At 49.0% G+C, this 20,137-nt stretch overlaps 1 protein-coding gene across 1 annotated transcript; it reads left to right on the top strand.

Moving 5' to 3' along the window:
* The first annotated feature begins 7 nt into the window (after positions 1 to 7).
* On the top strand, positions 8 to 18,869 carry LOC145712979 (kelch-like protein 22). Its single transcript, XM_081790756.1, has 4 exons — positions 8 to 454; positions 7,512 to 7,704; positions 14,811 to 15,044; positions 17,908 to 18,869. Exons 1-4 carry the CDS (start codon positions 87 to 89, stop codon positions 18,271 to 18,273), a joined length of 1,161 nt encoding a protein of 386 aa, XP_081646882.1. The 5' UTR covers positions 8 to 86; the 3' UTR covers positions 18,274 to 18,869.
* Positions 18,870 to 20,137: the final 1,268 nt, after the last annotated feature.

Raw genomic sequence — 20,137 nt, 5'->3', positions numbered from 1 at the left:
ACCATTACACCCTGGAGCAGGTGCAGGCCGACCAGATCTCACTGCACGAGCCCCCCAAGCTCCTTGAGACCGTGCGTTTCCCCCTGATGGAAGCTGAGGTCCTCCAGCGGCTGCACGATAAGCTGGACCCCAGCCCACTGAGGGACACGGTGGCCAATGCCCTCATGTACCACCGCAATGAGAGCCTGCAGCCCAGCTTGCAGGGCCCTCAGACAGAGCTGCGGTCGGACTTCCAGTGTGTTGTGGGCTTTGGGGGCATTCATTCCACGCCATCCACTGTCCTGAGTGACCAGGCCAAGTACCTGAACCCCCTGCTGGGAGAGTGGAAGCACTTTACCGCCTCCCTGGCCCCCCGCATGTCCAACCAGGGCATTGCGGTGCTCAACAACTTTGTGTACCTGATCGGAGGGGACAACAATGTCCAGGGCTTTCGTGCCGAGTCCCGGTGCTGGAGGTAGGCATGGGTGCTTGGCTGAGACTTGGTCTGTGGGTGACGCTGTGGTGCAGGAGTTGTGGGCCCAGGAGGCTGCTTATGGAGTGGGGTCTGCAAGGGCCGAGGCTGTAGCCTTTTAAATTAATCTTGTGGCTCGTCCGGGTAGGTCTGTTTTGTGGAGTAAAGTCCAGGTTAATTTGGAGAGTGAGGGCTGTGGTGAGGCAAGGAAGAGGGGACCCAGCATGCTTCCTTTCGCTGTTCTTTTCCTCTCAAACCCACTCACCATGGGTCATACCCACTGTCTTGTTGGTGAGGGTCTAGGTTGTGATTGTGCACTTGGACTGGCCAAACACAGGGAGGGGACCTAGTTGCCAGGAACACTGGGCAGGGCAGCTTCTCCTTCCATCTCGCCCTCTCCAGCTTTGACATGTATCGTCCAGGGCTCCCTCTGCTAGGCAGCTCTGCCCTCTGAAGCACAGGCGTTGGTGGAGGATGGCTTCCGGTCGTCCCTCCCTCTTCTGCAGTGTACAGTTCTCAGCCTACGGGACCCAAAAGACAGGCATCGCTGAACCTCGTGCCAGGTTTCACCACGCTTGCCTGCCCTGTCGTCAGTGGTGTTGCCGGACATGGGGTCCCCCGAGGTCCTCTGAGGAGGCAGTTTTTCAAGAAGGAGTGGGATATTGTGATGTACTATATATGTTTTTGCTATATGTTAGGTCTATATCCACAGTTTCTGGTTCACAGCTCCCAGAACTCAGAATTTCCTAAGGGAGGAGAGTGCTAATTTTGTCTTGTGTTATGTTAATGAGGTGACTTTGGAAGACCCCAAGTGTAAGGGGGTGCTGGTTACTGGGAGAACCAGCCCTGTGTTTAGAGGGTTGGAATTTCAGGCCTACCCGCTGACCTTGGGGAGGGCAGAAGGGCTGGTGGCTGAGTCAGTCGCCAGTGGCCAGTGATTTAATCAATCGTGCCTATATGGTGAAGCCTCCATAAAAACCCAAAAGAGGGGGTTGGGAGAGCTTCGGGATTGGTGAACACCGAGTTGGAGGTGCTGGGAGATTGGCACACCTGGAGGGGGCAAGGAAGCTCCCTACTCTTTCCCCAGACCTTGCTCTATCTATCTCTTCCTGTCTGGCTATGGCTGTTCCTGATTTATATCCTTTTATAACAAACAGGTAATCTAGTAAATACGTTTTTCTGAGTTCTGTGAGCCGCTCTAGCAGGTTAATTGAAACCCAAGTAGGGGTTCATGGGAACCTCTGATTTATAGCCAGTTGGTCATAGGCACAACCTGGTGCTTCAGAGTGATATTCTGAGCCAGAGGGGGTTATTGGAACCTCCAGCTGGTAGCTCGTAGGTCAGAAGCATAGTAAACAGCCTGAGCTTGTGAGTAGTGTCTGAAATGGGGACAGGTGGGGTGGGGAGGCATCTTGTAGACTGAGCCCTTAGCCTGTGGGATCTGATGCTTTCTCCAGATAGATAGTGTTAGAATTGAGTTGAATTGTAGGACTCAGTTGGTGTTCCAAGAATTGCTTATTAATGTGCAGAAAGTGTTGTGGTTCCCCCCACCCCTACCCCCCGCCACCGCCCTGCCCCAACACGCATTGGAACTGAGTACAGAAACCCAAAAGAGGGGGTTTTGTGGACTGTCATGGTCTGTAGGATGCTTCCAGCTCTGTCAGTCTATGGAGCTATGATCTCACAAATCCACTTTTGAGGGCAGAACAAAGAAACCAACGCAGATCCCCATAGCCTCAGCTACCATTAGGTGTCTAGGGCCCCTCCACTGTGCTTTGGCTTGATATCGTGGGATTTGGTGCAGGTGGGAAGTCTCCATCTTCTGTAGGCTGAAGGAAAGCTGGCATTGCAGAGAGAGAGATTGCCAGCTGCTTCCATGGCTGTGAGGTACTGACCAAGTTCATGTTCATGTTTCCATCTTTGGGGGTGGAGGTGGGATCTGGCCTGGCCATGCCCCATGAGGGCCCCAGCACTTCTGCTGGGAAGAAATCACCTTTGTTAAACTGATGAGACGCAAAGCTTGGCAGCTCAGTTGAGGTTAAACAGGAGGACATGCTGAGTACAGAAAGGAGGAAACAATACTTTGATTTTCTCTCTAACAGAATAACCTCCACAGTGGGTGTGGCAGCACCAGGTTCAGCCTTCCCTTGAAAAGCCTCAAAGCTTCCTTTTTAGGGGCCTGTTTCTTTCACAGTGGGAGGGCCAAAGCCACATCTCCCTGCTGAGGCAACCCACAGACCTACAAAACAGACCTCTCCAGGGTGTTATGGTCACCAGCCTTTAGCATACAACGGGGTGGTTGTATGCCCACTGGGAGGCCAGCCCTGGGGCTTTCCCAGAGGGCCATGCCGGCAACAGTTGGGGCCACTGCCTGCCCTTAGTCTGCCCTTTTACTGCTTTGATGTCCGTTGCACTCAAGACTAGTCTAAATTCCCCATTGGTGAACATGTGCTCTGAGTCCCAAGCCAAACTCTGGAAAATGCTAGTATCAGCACCAGTGTTTGATAACCATGGCCTCAAACTCCAGTGAGAAGGTTAGGTCACTGTGGCAGGTAGGGTTGGTGAGGCCTACCTGGCAAGGGGAGGTATCTCAGAAGGGTTGGGATGCAGTATCTGCCTGGGGTGATGGGGTGGTGGTGAGGGCCCTGGTGTCTGTTCTCTCTATAGGGTGAGAGTTCCTTTAATCTCTTCATAGACTTTTAAAACTGCCAGATGGGTCTTAATTTGAATGGTCTAAGAGTTAGGTTCTCTTCCCTCTCCCCTTCCTTAATTTACCAGCCTTAGGGTCTACAGACTCTCAGAATATGAAAAGACAAAATTTGCAGTTAGTTAGAGTTTGCATTTTGAGGCTTGAGGATTTAACAGATTATATCAGAACACTGGTATAGGAGCTGCATATAGGAAGTTAACTCTCTTGGAGCAAATTTTATTTGTACCCCTCCCCCACCCCGCTTTCAAAAGTCCACATTATTCCACTTTGCTTTCATGAAAGACCTATGTTAGTGCCTATTTTCACTAACCAGTAGAATTCCAAAGAGGATTTTCACTTTTACAAAAACAAGACGAAAAGAGAAGATCATGTTCAGCATTGGTTTAGCAGTGAGCCTTTATAGAGGAGCTTGCACCCTTAGCGAGATGGCCCTTCCAAGTGCCTTCCCCAGGAATGACACCCAGCATCTCAGCATCAAGTGGCCATAGCTTTGAACTCTATTTGTAAGCATCTGTGCTTTATCTCCATTTATTTTGTGCATTCATTAGCAAGGTGTGACTTCAGGTATCAGAAAAGCCCTGAGAACGGTTATTTTTTGGGCCTGGGAATGCTCAAATTTTTTTCCATGTAAACTAATTGTAATTGCTCTGTTTTATGCCATTTCAACTTCTGAAAGGTTTCCAAGAACACCCTACTTTCAGATGGGAGAGGGCAGAGCCTGTACTGATATGCCTTACCTGGGAGTGGCTTTTTGCCCTCTGACCTTACTTAGAATAGCCACTTGTTTTTAACGTGGGGCATTCCCATGTCTGTTTGTATTTTAAAATATATTTTAAACATTTCTTTGATTGTAAGGGACTTCATTAATAGTCATAGGAATGTTGGAGCGCCTGGGTGGCTCAGTTGGTTAAGCATCTGACTTCGGCTCAGGTCATGATCTCACGGTTTGTGAGTTTGAGCCCCGCATCAGTCTCTGTGCTGACAGCTCAGAGCCTGGAGCAGCTTCAGATTCTGTGTCTCCCTCTCTCTGCCCCTCCCCTGCTCATGCTCGTGCTCTCTCTCTCTCTCTCTCTCTCTCAAAGAATAAACAAACATTAAAAAAAAAAGTCATAGGAATGTTGGGGCACCTGGGTGGGTCAGTCGATTGAGTGTCCAACTTCAGCTCAGGTCATGATCTCACAGTTTGTAAGTTTTGAGCCCTTCATTGGGCTCACTGCTATCAACATAGAGCCCACTTCGGATCCTCTGTTCCCCTTTCTCTTTGCCCCTCCCTGCTCTTGCACATGCTTTCTCTCAGAAGTAAATAAACATTAAAAAAAAAAAATAGCCATGGGAATGCTTAAGTTGTGGAAATACAGAAGAAAAACGGTCTGCTCAATTTAACAAGGACTCCAGAGCGTTTTGTATCCACTGTAGCTTGAGCTTCCGAGTTTGCAGTAGGGTGATCTAAATTCTGCCTTAAAGTGACTAGAACTGTTTATATCCTTCTGTAGCTAGTTTTTATTAGAAAAAATATTACTTGAGAACTTATTCTGACAAAGTAGAAAATCAAGAAAGAAATGTGGAATACAGGACACAGTGGGGAGATAAGAAATGAGAGCAACTGTGATTGTGTCTAAATTACTGATGTATGGTGTGTGTATGTATTGCGTGCGTGTGTGTGTGTTAAATCTGAAACTGCAAATCCAAATGAATGCATCTGAGGCAGCTGTGAGGGCCGGAAGGAAGCAAGCGGAAGCATCGGGTGGGTCTTGCTTGTCTCACTCTGGTGGATGATGCTGACTTGCACTTAACTAGAAACGGGGTTGGGGGAACATGTACATGAATGAGTGTTGTACACAGGAAAGGCAGTGGGAAGCGCCATCCCAGTCAGTTGGCAGGGCCTCACGAGTGCCGAGCCCCTGGACTGGCTTGGGCTCCGGTCCCCAGCTGGACCTTCAACTGGCTGGGCCTCTCGTCATTGAGTTCTTAACCGCCACCTTCTTGGGAGGCCCTTCCTGGTCCCCGTGAGAGAGCTCTGACCTCCCGGCCCCCTCTGCCCAATAGATTATGATCTCTGAGTAGATCACCCTCTCTGTACCTCAGTTCTTGTCCTTTGTGGCGTTTGTCATTATATGGAGTGCTTGCTTACGTGTTCTCTTTAGCCTGCTTCCCATCTACAATGGAAAGAAGGGTCCTGGTCTGGAGTTTGCCTCTGGATTCGCAGCACTGAGCACCGTGCCTGATCCATGTTGGGTCGCCGGTGAATATTTGCAGAGTGACTGAATGATTTCACCTATGGTAATCTTTGTTCAATTCACTGATCCCTGAGTTACAGCGAAGTCTAGGAATACAGACTTGAGTCAGTCTTAACGAAGTCCCTTTCTGAGCCCTCACGATAGCTTTTGGAGGCAGGTGGCATCCCCCTGTTGGCCAGGTGCGGAAACTGAGTGAATGTCAAGGGAGGGAAATCAATGCCCAGACACACCCAGCTGGATGGGGCAGACCAGCTGTCCATCCTGGGTCTGTGTGACCCACATGCGTGTTCTTTCTCTCCTGTTGGCCCCAACCCCTGAGCACCTTGTTTCCTGTCATTCCTGTCTGTCAGGGAAGAGCTGGCCAAAAGGTGCAGGCAGGAAGAAGCAGCTGCCTAGCGCATCTGGATGAAACTTATCTCTTCACCAACCAGTGTGGGGCACAGACCCAGACCAAAGCAAACTTTGCTCACTCTCTAATGAGCCAGTTGAAGTTCAGCTTGTCTTCTTGGGGTTGGTCTTTCTGTGGAGAAATAACCACTTATCTGAAAGCGGCTGTAATTATGCATGAGCTATTGAGCAAGGAGGCTTCAGAAGCAGGCACTCAAGATGCTGGTGCCTGAGTGGATGTCCAAGGGAAGGGGACAGTTGCAGGTCAGGGGAAGAGTGGGCTTGGCCCTTGGGCTCTCAGGGTCCTGGTCCCTCAAGGTTCTGTAATCGTCTGTATTGACCCAAGTAGCATACTCGCCAGTGTGCCCCACGGAGTGCCAGGCCTAGGGCATGGAGTGCGGCAGGGCTGAGTGCTGGCAAGGTTGGTGTGGACTGGGCTGTAAGGGCCTCCCCAGCTGCTAGGCTAGTGAGGATTTTGGTGTGAGTGGGGGCTTTGCTGCTGAGGGTAGGATCGGTGGGCAGAGGGAGTGTGGGGTTCCGTTCAGGACCGGTGAGCAGCCAGCTGGAGATGGTTAGGAGGCCTTTGCAGTGTGGGTCTGACATGCAGGAGGAGGAAGTGAGGGGTGATAGCTTGTCTCCTGGAGTGATTGAGATCCCGTGGGTTGGGCATGTGAGGCCCCTCAAAGGCAGATGAGGGGAAGCACGACCTCAGGGGGGCTATGGGAGGGGGGCAGCCACACAAAGCAGGTCAGAATGAAGTTGCTTGGGGATACGACTTTTTAAAAAAATGTTTATTTTTGAGAGAGAGAGTGGGCGATGGGCAGAGAGGGGTACAGAGGATCCAAAGCAGGCTCTGCGGTGACAGCAGAGAGCCCAGTGCGGATCTTGATCTCCATGATTTGAGCTGAAGTCAGACACTTAACCGACTGAGCCATCCAGGCACCCCTCTCCATCAGCCTTTTAAAAAATCATATCCCCGGGGTGCCTGGGTGGCTTAGTTGGTTAAGCATCAGACTTGGCCCAGGTCATGATCTCGTGGTTTATGAGTCCCACGTGGGACTCTGCATTGATGGTGTGGAGCCTGCTTGAGATCCCCCCCTCCCCCCGCCCAATCTCGCTCTCTCTCTCTCCCTCTCTTTCTACTCCTCCCCCATTTGTGCTTTCTCTTGCTCTCTCATGATAAATAAACCTTTAAAAAAAGGTTGATGGAGAAAGAGAGATGTGGGAGATGGCTCTCATTCCACCAGCTGGCAACAGGACAGCTTAGGAGAGGTACCTGAAGTGATGGAGGTGTGGTCTGTGACAGGATGCTGGCAGACGACTCTGGAGGGAGTGCTGGCATTGGCCATAGGCCGGGAGGCTGTTGTGCCTGTCCAGGGATGGGCATTCTTCAATGGGGATGGGACTGTGGGGACCATGGATCTGGATAGGTGAGATGGGGCAGCCTGGGGTGGACAGATAGGTGGGCTAGAAACCCCCCATGAGGTCACCCCTAGAATATGATGGCATCATGGGCAGAAACCCGAGTTCCTGGTCATGCTTTCCAGGCTCCATGCTGGGGACATATCCGTGTTCAGGCATGTAGCGGCCTGCTGGTGTGGCTGTGGGTAGGCCTGTGCTGGTGTGTGAGGGCAGCTGGGGTACAGTGATGGAGCAGGAGGTGTGGGCCTGCTGGGCAGGCTTTCTGGCCTATCAATGATCCACTGCCTTCATGTTCCCTCAAAAGGTATGACCCAAGGCACAACCGCTGGTTCCAGATCCAGTCCCTGCAGCAGGAACACGCCGACCTGTGTGTGTGTGTTGTGGGCAGGTACATCTATGCGGTGGCGGGTCGCGACTACCATAACGATCTGAATGCTGTGGAGCGTTATGATCCCACCACCAACTCCTGGGCTTACGTGGCTCCGCTCAAGAGGGAGGTAAGGAAGCCCCTCCAAGTGGGGCCTTCTCCTGTCTGCTTTCCTTAGACGGTGTGCAGAGTGAATGTGTGGCCAGGCCAGGGAACTAGGCCCAGTGGGTACCTCCAAAGACTCTGCACTGTGATTGGGCGGGGGACCCCTGAGGTTCAGCCACCCCCGGGGAGATCCTCCCGAAGCACGCATCAGACTCCATTCCCCAGAATTTCACCTCTGTCTTGCCCATCAAGGGTCTCGCCACCTTGTCCCAGGAAGCTGCTTTAACCCTGCAGTTCAAATGTAGACAGAAGCCTTCCCCTTGTCTGTCCTTCAGGACAGTGGAGCTGAGCTGGGACGTGTCCAAAAATGTTAAACAGAAGGGACACTACCATAGAGGAGGTCTCAGGAGCCTCAGACTTACACAGGCCTCCTGGAGGGTGGGGCCTTTGAAAAGCCAGAAAACCAGTTTAGAAGTCGTATTTCATATTTATTCATTTGTTTTTTAAAATCATGTGCATCCTGCATAGTACTTTGGTCCGATTTGAAGATGTTTAAAATATGGTCATTGTGCAAAGGTGGTGTTTTAGGGATGTGCCTGTCTTATCTTATGGACTTGGGATATTAGGACCCTGGCTGTAAAACCAGGCACAAGTTCCTAGGGTAAGGAAGAGGCCTCAGTGATCCAGGTCCCATGTTTTGGGTCCTACCTCAGAGCGGGGTAGGCACCCTTCCCATATTGGCATTATAACTCGGGGAGCACCTTCTATGGCCCAGGCTACTTTTGGGCATCTCTGAGCCCTCTAGTGGCAGAGGATGGTGTGGGGACACACATGGGGCTATTTCCCAGGCTCTGCCATAAGAGCTCCTGCCTTTCTGAACCTCTTTCCAAACCTCCCCTCTTTATCTCTCACCTCTCTCCCAATTCCCTCAGGGTAGATTTTGACCTCAGGGGGCTGAGGGTCTTCCTGATGGGCCCAGCTCTTTTCCAGGGCCCATGAGGCCTCTGAGACTGGGGTCTCCCACTGTAGTTCTCCCAGGTAGGAAGCTAGCCTGCTCCTTGCTCTTCAGCTTTGGGGAAGGAAGCCCCCTTTGGTGGGGTACTCACTATCCTCATTCTGGAAAAAGGAAAATATTTCGTATGGGAAAGATCAGGGGGTCATTGAGACCTGATGGACACCTGAATTCTGTTCTGGAAAGGAGTGAGTGGGAATGGGGGGCTCCAGGGGTTCTTTGTCTGGGGCTGCCTGGTGAAGCTGTAGTTCTCCGATGTGGCCACAGAGGGGCAGCCTCGATCTTCAACCTGCTTCTCCCCAGAATGTCAGTGTTCCTTCCTTCCTTCCTTCCTTCGTACTGTTTGTTCATTTCAGCTACTTTTTATTAAGCACCTACCATATACCGTGTTCTGGGGATCCAGTGGTGATAAGAAATGAGAAAGGATTTCGCACGCGCGCACACACACAGGTCATGGCGCTCACAGCCCATGTTAAGAGAGACTGCTTTTAACCTCTAAACAAATCATTAAAGTAACTGTCTATTGTGCTAAGTGTGTTGAAGGAAATTGAGAGAATTGAGCTCAGCATTGCTCAGGGAGGGGTCTTTGGCAGGACTAACCCGAAAAGACTGGGGAAGACCCAAGCAAGATGTTGATTAGACCAGGGTCTAAAGGAAGCAGCTGTTGGGAGAGGGAAAAGAAGCTCCCAGGCCAGGAGGGGGACTTCCCAGTTCTGAATAAAGAGGGTTGGCATGAGGAGGGATTGTGAAGGGATGAGGGTAGAGGGGAGCAGCTCCTGAGCCATCAGGTGGTCCACGTAGGGGCCACTGTGGCTTGTGCTAGGGTGGAGGCTATGGGGAAGGAGGGAGATGGGCAGGTTCGAGGTGTAGTTTGGAAGTAAACTGACCAGACTTGCTGATGGATCAGATGTTAGAGAATGAAAGGGGATAGATCATGGAAGATGCCCAGGTGCCAGGTTTGAGCACCTGTGCTGATGACCAGGCCGCAGACCAAGAAGACAAATGAGTTTGGGAATGAAAAAGAAAAGGAAAGGTTTCATCTAGGACACGATAAATATTGCAATTGGAAATGTCAGTTTGGCATTAAAAGTGAGCTCAGGGGAAATAGAAATGTGGGGGATTTGTCAGGACATGATGGTGTGCACATGAACAGCTGTGATGAGCTCAGAGGAGCAGGGATGAAGAGAAGGTTGTGGAGGGGCAGCCAAGGAGGTAGACGAGAAGCCTGCCAGAGAACAGGGGATTTTCTCCTGTGAGCAAAGGGGGCCCACAGGTCCCAGAGAAGGCAGCTATGCAGTCCACATTGCCAACTCAGAACCCACATTCAGACATAGCAAATGGCCGAGAGGAAAAAGCTGTCACACAACCCCATCCATTTGTCATGTCCTCTCACCTGTTTCTTAGGGATCCTCATAATGCTGAGTCCCACCAACATGGCATCATTAAGAACTGGTTGCTGACATGCCCCCAACAGACCATGAACTCTCTGCCCCAGCAGCAGGCAGAGTGTTGCCTTCCTGTGTTCCAGAGGAGAAAAAGGAGATCTCTGCAGGGATCTCTACTCACTTAAAAAACCCCTCCAAGAGAATTCACACTTCTAGGAAGATAGAGTAGATACATTCTTCTTGATTCCTCTGTGCTAAGTACAACTCAAAACTCTGGGCATTATACATAAACTTAAGACTCGGAATGGTTGAGAGAAGGCAGTTCAGCTAGAGATCTCAAGAACTGAGGACAACACCACACACTAATGTGTTCCCTGGGTTTTCTTTTTGCCTCATATATCTCATACTTGTAAGTAAAGACGCTGACAGCTGGTAACACCGATGGGAAGCAAACTTCAATGAATGTATAAAAATTGAAATCCTACAGTGTGTTCTCCTACTCAAATAGACTCAAACTAGCAATCACCAACAGAAATCTCCAAATCATTGGAAACTGAACAACACACTTCTAAATAATCCATGGGTCAGAGGGGAATAATAAAAATACCTTGAAGTGAATGAAAATGGAAAGGCAGCATGTCAAAATTTGTGGCATCCAGCTAAAGCTGTGCTGAGAGGGGAATTTGTGGCACTGAAAGCATATGTTAGAGAAGAAGTAAATCTCAAATCATTTATACAAACTCCTATCTTAAGAATTTGGGAGGGGCGCCTGGGTGGCTCAGTCGGTTAAGCGTCCGACTTCAGCTCAGGTCACGATCTCGCGGTCCACGAGTTCAAACCCCACGTCGGGCTCTGGGCTGACGGCTCAGAGCCTGGAGCCTGCTTCCGATTCTGTGTCTCCCTCTCTCTCTGACCCTCCCCCGTTCATGCTCTGTCTCTCTCTGTCTCAAAAATAAATAAACGTTAAAAAAATTAAAAAAAAAAAAGAATTTGGGGGGGGGGGAGCAAAATAAAGCCAAACCAAGCAGAAGAAAAGAAATATCAAAGAACAGAAATTAGAAGTTAAAAGCAGTAAAATCATAGAGAAAATCAACAAAATAAAGAACTGGCATCTTATTAACAAGATCAACAAAATTGACAAACCTCTAGTAAGTTTGAGAAAGAAGAAAGAGAAGACACAATTTAAAATATCAAGAATATAACGGGACATAATTACAACCCTGCAAACTTCAAAAGGATGTTAAGGGGGATGATACTATGAACAACTCTACACATGTAAACTTGATTACAGATGAAATGGACTAATTCCCCCAAAATACAACCTAACACAACTGACTCAAAAGTAAATAGATAACTTGAATAGCCCTATACCTGGTAAGAAAATTAAACTTCGCAGAAAGAAATGTCCAGGCCTAGTAGTATTGAGGAATTCTAAACATTGAAAGAAAAGCTAATACCAAATCTGCATGAATTTTTTTTTCTAGAAAATGGAAAAGGAGGGAATACTTCCCAATTTATGTTACGGGGTTAATATCGATAGCAAAACCAGACAAAGATGGTACCAAAAAAAGACAAATCTCTCAAATCTCTCATACGTATATCTCTCATATACATATAATATCCTTCACTGAATGTTAGCTAATACAATTAACCCCCTCCAATAAATACATGACAAAATGGAATTGATTACAGAGATGGGAGGCTAGTTCCGTATTTGAAATTTAATCAGCGCATACTTGACCATGTTAAAAAATCACATGTCAGTCAAAGCAGAAAAAGGATTTGACAATATGTTGCATCCATTCGTGATTAAACTCAGGAACTTAGAATAGAGATGCTTTTCTTCGACTTGCTGAAGAACATCTATAAAAATCCTACTGCTAGTAGTGTGTTTAATGGTGAAAGACTGAATTGAATGCTTTTTTCTTAAGTTGGGGAGCAGGGCAAGGATGTCTGTTCTCACCACTCTTATTCATCATAGTTCTGGAGGGTCTAGCCAGGGAAACATGGCAAGAAAAGAAAATAAACGCATGCAGCTTGAAAAGAAAGAAATAAAACTGACCCTACAAATCAATAAATTGTCAAAAATCTAAAGGAATATACAAAAAAAAAAAAATCCTAGCACTAATAAGTGAGATCAGTAAAATTGCAAGATATAAGATAAAAGCATATAAGATATAAGCATAAAAAAATCAATTGCACAGTGCCTGGGTGGCTTAGTCAGTTAGGCATCCATCTTTGGCTCAGGTCATGATCTCGCAGTCCGTGAGTTCAAGCGCCATGTCAGGCTCTGTGTTCACAGCTCAGAGCCTGGAGCCTGCTTCAGATTCTGTGTCTCCCCCTCTCTCTGCCCCTCCCCTGCTCATGCTCGCTCGCTCCTTCTGTCTCTCTCTCTCTCTGTCTCTCAAAAATAAATAAAGATTAAAAAATTTTTTTAAATCAATTGCATTTTTGTGTACTAGCAACAAACGTGGACACTGAAATTATGAAGATGATACTATTTACAATTGCTCAAAAAAATGAAATACATAAGTATATATTTAACACTTACAGGATTGATATGCTGAAAATTATAAAATACTAATGAAAGTTATAAAAGAAGATGTAAATGAGTGGGGAGACATACCATGTATATGGATTGGAGGACTCAAATAATAAAGATGTCAGTTCTTCCCATATCAATATATGGGACCTAGAATACCTCCATTGTGTAAAAGAATAAAGTGGGAAGAATCAATCTGCCTGATTTCAACACTTAACTACATAGTTATGGTAGTCACAACCATGATATTGGCAGGGGGATAGACACATAGATCAGTGGAACAGAATGGAGAACCCACAATAGACCCACACAAAATGCCCATCTGAATTTTGACAAAGATGCAGAAGCAATTGAATGGAGGAAAGATAATCTTTCAACAAATTATGCTGGAGCAGTTGGACATCCATAGGCAAAGAAAGTGAACATCAACCCAAGTCTCATAGTTTATATAAAAATTAACTCAAATGCCTTATGGGCTTATATGTAAAACAAAGAGCTATATTTATTGGGGGAAAGTAGAGAAGTAGAAGAAAATCTTTGGGATCTAGGGCTAGGCAACAAGGACTTGGACTTGACCTTTCCCAAAGGATGAGCCGTAAAAAGAAAAATTGATAAAATGGACTTCAGCAAAAGTACAGAGGGGATGTACAGATGGCAAACAAGCACATGAGAAGATTTGCAACATCATTAGCCATTAGGGAAGCTCAAATTAAATTCATAGTGAGAAAACCACCTATCAGAGAAACTAAAAAAGAGGACTAAAAAATGGCAACACCCAGTGCTGGCAAGGATGCTGAGAAGCTAGGTTTCTCATACGTTGCTGGTGGGAATGTAAAATGGCACAGCTACACTGGGAAAGAACTTCACAGTGTCTTTAAAAAGTTGACTTCCAATATCTTGGGTATTTTCCCCAGAGAAATGAAAATTTTGTACTCAAATATTTATATCGGTTTATTGCTAACAACCAGAAATCGGGGCGAGGGACATAGGTGTGATTACAAATCGGCAACAGGATTACAAATTGGCAAATCCTAGTGGAAGTGGCAATGTCCTGTGTCTTGACTATGTCAACATAAGTGTCCTGGTTGTGTTTATTGTGCTACAGTTATACTAGCTCTTACTACTGGGGAGTCTGGGTAAAGGGTACATATGGTCTGTATTATTTCTTACAACTACATGTGAATCTACACTTCAAAATGAAAAGTTTAATTTAAAAAAGCACCAAAACCTCCCAACCCCTACCACTGATGGGAGAAGACCCAGACCCTTGGTATATGTCCTGCCCAGTGCTCTCTCCCCTGTTCTCCACCCTGTCCACCTCTCCAGCCCTTTACTGTGTCTCCACACAACCTGAATGTTAGTGACTGGCTCTGTAACACAACTCTGGAGCTTCCACACCCCATGGGGCTCCTCTACCCCTAAAACACACAGTGCTCTGCCTTGGGGCCCATGGGCCCAGCATGAAGGGCCTTGCTCAGGGTGGGTGGAGTGAGTGGGTAGGAGAGAGGAGGATGTGGTAGGGACCAGTGTGAGGAGTCCAGCTGGCAGGGCAGGGAGGAGATCCTCTGCCAGGGTGCATGCATAAGGCTGAAGACCAAAATCAAAAGCAGGGTGGTGTATTTTCCTCCTCCACACATAAGTATCACTAAAATGGCATTATTCTTGGTGTTGATTTTGCATCTCACTTTTTTCCTCATCATGTCATTATATATTATTTGTGAACAGATTTTGAAAGTGGGGTCAGCAGTCCTGGAGGATTGGCTGGCCATTGGGAGTGGGGGTGTGGGGTTGTGGGGGGAGGTGGAGGGCACTGAGCGTGGGTCAGGCAGTCCCAGAAGTGCTATCTATTCTCCTGTGTCTGGCTCTGAAAGCTGTGCTTTGACTGCTTTGGGCCCCCCATGCAGACATCTCCTTTAGGGGCAAGGGAAAGAGAGATTCCATTCTCCACCTTGTAGAAACTCAGAGTTACCTCTGGGTCCACAGACTGTCCCCTGTTGGAGTAAGGTCGGGGTGGATGACTTGGACTGTATCAGGGAATATGCTTGCAGAACGTGAGGTGGAAGTTGGGATGCCATGAGGCATGGGGCAGCTTTGGGGGTATGAGTGGCCTTGGCAAGGGCTCCTGGTTGCCCTCCCTCATGGCCCTCTTGCCCCCTTCCCACTGTCCCGGTTCTCTTGGTGGCCCTGAGCAGGTGTATGCCCACGCGGGCGCCTCGCTGGAGGGGAAGATGTACATTACCTGCGGCCGCAGAGGGGAGGACTACCTAAAGGAGACACACTGCTATGACCCAGACAGCAACACCTGGCACAGCCTGGCGGACGGACCTGTGCGGCGGGCCTGGCACGGCATGGCCACTCTCCTGGACAAGCTGTATGTGATTGGGGGCAGCAACAATGATGCTGGCTACAGGAGGGACGTGCATCAGGTGAGCAGAGCTGGGCTGCCCACCTACACATTATTCCCATCCCTTTTAATTGTTATGGATGAAAAATTAATTGTAATGTGTATGCCTTTTTAAAAAATAGACTTTATTTACTAAAGTTTATGTATTTTGAGAGAGAGAGTGGATGTGGGGAAGGGGTAGTGAGAGGGAGAGACAGAATCCCAAGCAGGCTCTGTGCTATTAGTGCAGAGCCAGACTCAGGGCTCGAATTCATGAACTGTGAGATCATACCTGAGCTGAGATCAAGAGTCGGACACTTAAAACCACCCAGGTGCCCAATAGACTTTTTTTTTTTTTTTATGTTTACTTATTTTTGAGAGAGAGACAGAGTTTGAGCAGGGGAGGGGCAGAGAGAGAGGGAGACACAGAACTCAAAGCAGGCTCCAGGCTCTAAGCTGTGAGCACAGAGCCCGACGTGGGGCTTGAACCCATGAACTGTGAGAGCATGACCTGAGCCAGTCAGACACTTAATGACTGAGCCGCCCTGGCACCCCTAGACTTTATTTTTTATAGCAGTTTTAGATTCTTGGCAAAATTGAGCAGAAGGTACAGAGATTTCCCATATACCCCCACCCCCGCACACATGGTCTCCTCACTATCAACATCCCCCACCAGAGTGAGACCTTTGTTACAGTCAGTGAACCTACGGTGACGTGTTGTTACCCCAAGTCCAAAGTTTACATTAGGGCTCACTCTTGGTGGTGTACATTCTATGGGTTTGGAAAAATGACATGTATCCACCATTATAGTATCGTACAGGGTACTTTCATTTGTTTTTATTATTAAAAACATTAATTATAAAATTAATATAACCACCTTGCAAAATGTTTGAATAATGGATAAGGGTGAGGAAAAGCACCCATAATCCAGATCAGTGCCACTATTTTTTAGTCCTACCCGTGCATAGTTTCCACCTAATTGTAGGTAAAGAGCATTCCATTCTGCTTCTGGCTAAAGTTTGTTATGGCTGTTTTCCAGTTTAATTCTTGATCTCCATAGCCACCTCTTCTACCTCAGTGGCTCTGCAGAATTCTGTCACGTTGATGCATCATTTGGATTGGTTCAAGTTTTAACTATTTCAAGTAACATAAGTAATACTTGCTTTGTAGAACTTTTCAGGTATTTTGGATTATTTCCTTAGGTGAGAGCCATTCTTCTCAAAGCGTGGTCCCAGACTACCAGCATCCAATCACCTGGGAACTTGTTAGCAATGTAGGTTCTCAGGACCCACGCCAGACCCATGCCCGACCCACTGAATTGGAAACTCTGGGGGCAGGGCTCAGCAAATCTGTTTTTATTTATTTATTTATTTATTTATTTTTAATGTTTATTTATTTTTTTTGAGAGAGACAGAGTGCAAGCCGGGGAGGGGAAGAGAGAGAGGGAGACACAGAATTCAAAGCAGGCTCCAGGCTCTGAGCCGTTAGCACAGAGCCCGACGCAGGGCTCGAACTCACAAGCTGTGAGATCATGACCTGAGCCAAAGTCAGATGCTTAACTGACTGAGCCACTCAGGTGCCCCTGAGCAAATCTGTTTTAATAGGTCTTGAGTGGTAAGAACCCCTGGGCTATAGTGGATTAGTTTCCTATTGCTGCCATGACAAATCACCACCAACTTAATCACTTAAAACAACATAAGCAAGTGTATTCTTACAGTTTGTAGGTCCTAAGTCTGATGCGGTCTCACTGGGCTAAAATCCAGGTGTTATCAGGGTATCTGTCCTTTATAGAGGCCCTTGGGAAGAATCTGCTCCTTGCTCACTCAGGTTATCAGAATTCAGTTACCCGCGTTTGTAGAACTGAGGTCCCTGTTTCTTTTCTGGCTGTCGGCTAAAGGTCCTTCTTGGCTTCTGGTCGCCTCTGCATTCCCTGGCATGGGACCGCTTCATCCTCAGCCAGCAATGGCAGGTTGTCCTTTGACTTCTCTCGTGTTAGACTTTCTCCCCTCTCCTTTCAAGGACTTGTGCAATTAGGTGGGTCCACCCACAATATCCAGGATAACCTCCCCATCTCTAGATCCAAACCCTTAAGCACGTTGGCAAAGTCCCTTTTGCCATGTAAAGTAACACAGATTTTAGAGATTTAGGGCATAGACATCTTTGGAGGGTCACTTTTCTGCCGACCACAGCTGGAGAACCGAGTGTGATTATTAAGTCAAAAAGTAAGATTTTTGTGGCTCTTAGTACACATTGCCAAATAGCTGTCGTGGAGTGTCAAATGCGCAGTAGTATGGCTTCATTACACATTTGCTAGCACTGGATCTTGTGATTTTTCTTCCCCCAGTGGCTGCCTGTTGTCAGGGACAAATTTAACTCCTATTTTACATTTTTTGGATTATTAATAGGTTGAACATTTTCCCATGTATTTGTTTACTGTTTGGGGTAATTTTGGAGACATGAGAACGTTGATGGTCATCTCTAGTCATCAAGTTAACTATTTCCACATTTTATCTGCACTTCCCTCTGTGTTGGGTACTTTGTGGGGCAGTTACTTAGGGTCCCTGTCCTCAGTCAGTTTCAGTCTTATGGAGGGGAGAGAACCCAAGACCTTGGAGAAGAACAGCATGCCAGTGTGCCAACTGGGAGATGCCCACACACCTGGGGCCACAGGCTGGCTGAGGGCCCTGGAGGCAGGGCAGAGCCTGGTCCATGGACAGGACATTTTGACGCTGGCCCCAAATTCTTCCTCCAGGGGAGCCGGGTTTACACATAGCCTGGCTGCATCCCTCAGCCTTGGTCTGAATCCAGGGCCTGGCTGAGAGTGCCGCCCTGCCCAGCTGGCCCAGGACAGGCTGGCAGCTCTGTCCCAGCAGGTGTCCAGCTTTACTCTGACCTTGGCTTTGCAGGTGGCCTGCTACAGCTGCACGTCTGGGCAGTGGTCGTCCGTCTGCCCGCTCCCAGCTGGACACGGTGAGCCTGGCATCGCTGTGCTGGACACCAGGATCTACGTGCTGGGTGGCCGCTCTCACAACCGTGGCAGCCGCACAGGCTATGTGCACATCTACGATGTGGAGAAGGACTGCTGGGAGGAGGGGCCGCAGCTGGACAACTCCATCTCGGGCCTGGCAGCCTGTGTGCTCACCCTGCCCCGCTCCCTGCTCCTCGAGCCGCCTCGTGGGACCCCTGACCGCAGCCAGGCCGACCCGGACTTTGCTTCCGAGGTGATGAGTGTGTCTGACTGGGAGGAGTTTGACAACTCGAGTGAGGACTAGGGCTCCGGCACCTGGTGTCAGAGGGAAGGTGGCAGGAGCTCTGAGGGCAGCGGGTCCTCAAGTGGTCCTTCCTGCTGGCACCGCCTGCTTGCTGGCTCCTGCCACCTATCCTTCACACCAGCCTGCCTGCCGGCCCATAGCAGTTATTTGGGGAGCTCTGCAGATCTGTGGCTGTAATTACCCTACGTTGGGGAATGCTTACAGAGGGCTCTGGTTCTCTGGAGGAGTTGACTGGGCCCACTCCTCCTCAGCTCGGACAGGGTGTGGCGTCACCAGCTGTCTTGGCCTCCCCAGTCCCTGGTTCTAGTCCCTGCTGGGCTGAGAAGGCACCCTTCTCCAAAGGGACCTGGGAACTGGCCTCACGGGTGAGGGGGCCCGGGCACATTGCGCCCCCTTCCGTGGGCAGGGAGGGGGTGGAGTGAGCCCGTTGCCTGCCTGGCATCTGGGGGTTTGAGCTATTGCAAGCTCCCTGGAGAGAGAACAGAGATACATAGAATTGCCCGAGACTGGTTCTAGTAATAAAAAAGATCCCCTACAGCTGGGCTTTTCTGACCCTATGTTGTTGACAAATGAAATAAATCCTCTTACAAAAGGTGTGAATTGTTTTTCTATGGCCATGGCCACACTCCTTTCATAGCCTGTGCAAGCCTGCCCCACCGGGCTTCCCAGGGTCAGAGCTGCTGAGTGGCAGTGGGAAGCCAGGAGCCCCCCTCTGAGGGAGAAGCACAGTACACCCCCAGCTAGAGAGGCTGTTACTGGGAAACCTGGAAACCTACCCTGGTCTGCTGACAAGTGGTCGCTTGGCCTGCTGGAGCACCTTCTCTGGTGAAGTGCTCTTCTCTGAACCTGGGTCCACCTCGATTAGCAATCTCTTGGCCCCAAGTAAAGCCCAGCCTGACATTGAGAAAACTGCCCCATGCCTGGGGAGGGAAGCCCAGTCACGATAGGCTTCCCCCAGCTTGCTGGATCTGAGTGTGGCCGGGATAGGAACGGGAGAGCTGCATTTCCTGTAGGTTCACTAGCTAGCTGAGTTCTTAGCACACCGTCTCAAGGGTCATGCTGCTACAGTGGATGGGAACCTCTCTGGGCCACCAGCGAATGGGCTGAGCTTCCAGCACCAACCTGGCTTCTCCACAGCTGAGCTTCTACCTGAACATCCTTCCCTCCTGCTGTAGTTTCTGTACTTGCAAACTCCCAACGGCAGGCCTCCCTGCCAGCAACACCCTGCTGGTGATCTGTGACTTCCCAAGTCTCCCGGGCAGAGCATGGGGACAACTGGGGCTTCTTTCTGTACCCCGGTGCCTTGCCCAGAGCCTGAGGCAGCTGGCACCCTGTCGTGGATGGAAGAGAGCAGAGAGGCAGTGTGTGCTACTTGATGGAAGGAAGAGGGTAGGATCCAGGTACCCTAAAGACTTTGGGGTGTGGGGTGAGGCCAGTGGGAATTGCTGTGCTGCTCAACACCATATGTATGATCTTCATAGCTGTCTCTTGGGGCTCGGGTACTCCTGTGCAAATATGCCCCCAATCCCTGACCACAACATGATCTCATGCCCTTACGCTTCGGGTGGCAATCCTAGTGTTGACCCTAATGGGTCACTTCTAATGGGACAGGATGGCCACATCCTTCAGTGTCCTCTCCCCTGCTCCTTTAGGGGCTCACAGTAGGAACCCAGCATTTCCTGTCTCTGCCACTACCTTGCAGGCCAGGGAGGCAGTTCCTACAGACCCCAGAGTTTCTGGGAAGGAGAAGCACCAGAAATGCCAACCCCCCTCTGCTGTCCCCCGGGCTTGCTGGTTCCATCCCCCTACCCAGAGCCATCAAGGTGCGGCCACAGCTTTATAAGAGACCTCTGCTCTTCAGGGG

The sequence above is a fragment of the Panthera onca genome, chromosome D3, assembly GCF_046562875.1.
Source record: "Panthera onca isolate mPanOnc1 chromosome D3, mPanOnc1 haplotype 2, whole genome shotgun sequence".
Lineage (NCBI taxonomy): Eukaryota > Metazoa > Chordata > Mammalia > Carnivora > Felidae > Panthera > Panthera onca.
The sequence above is the reverse complement of the archived record's forward strand: the minus strand, read 5'-3'. Positions and strand labels throughout refer to the sequence as shown.

Coding starts and splice junctions, on each gene's coding strand:
- LOC145712979 (XM_081790756.1), top strand. CDS start 87: ATGGAAGCTGAGGTCCTCCAGCGGCTGCACGATAAGCTGGACCCCAGC. Junction 7,705..14,810: donor TGGCTCCGCTCAAGAGGGAG/GTAAGGAAGCCC, acceptor GGCCCTGAGCAG/GTGTATGCCCACGCGGGCGC. Junction 15,045..17,907: donor ACAGGAGGGACGTGCATCAG/GTGAGCAGAGCT, acceptor TTGGCTTTGCAG/GTGGCCTGCTACAGCTGCAC.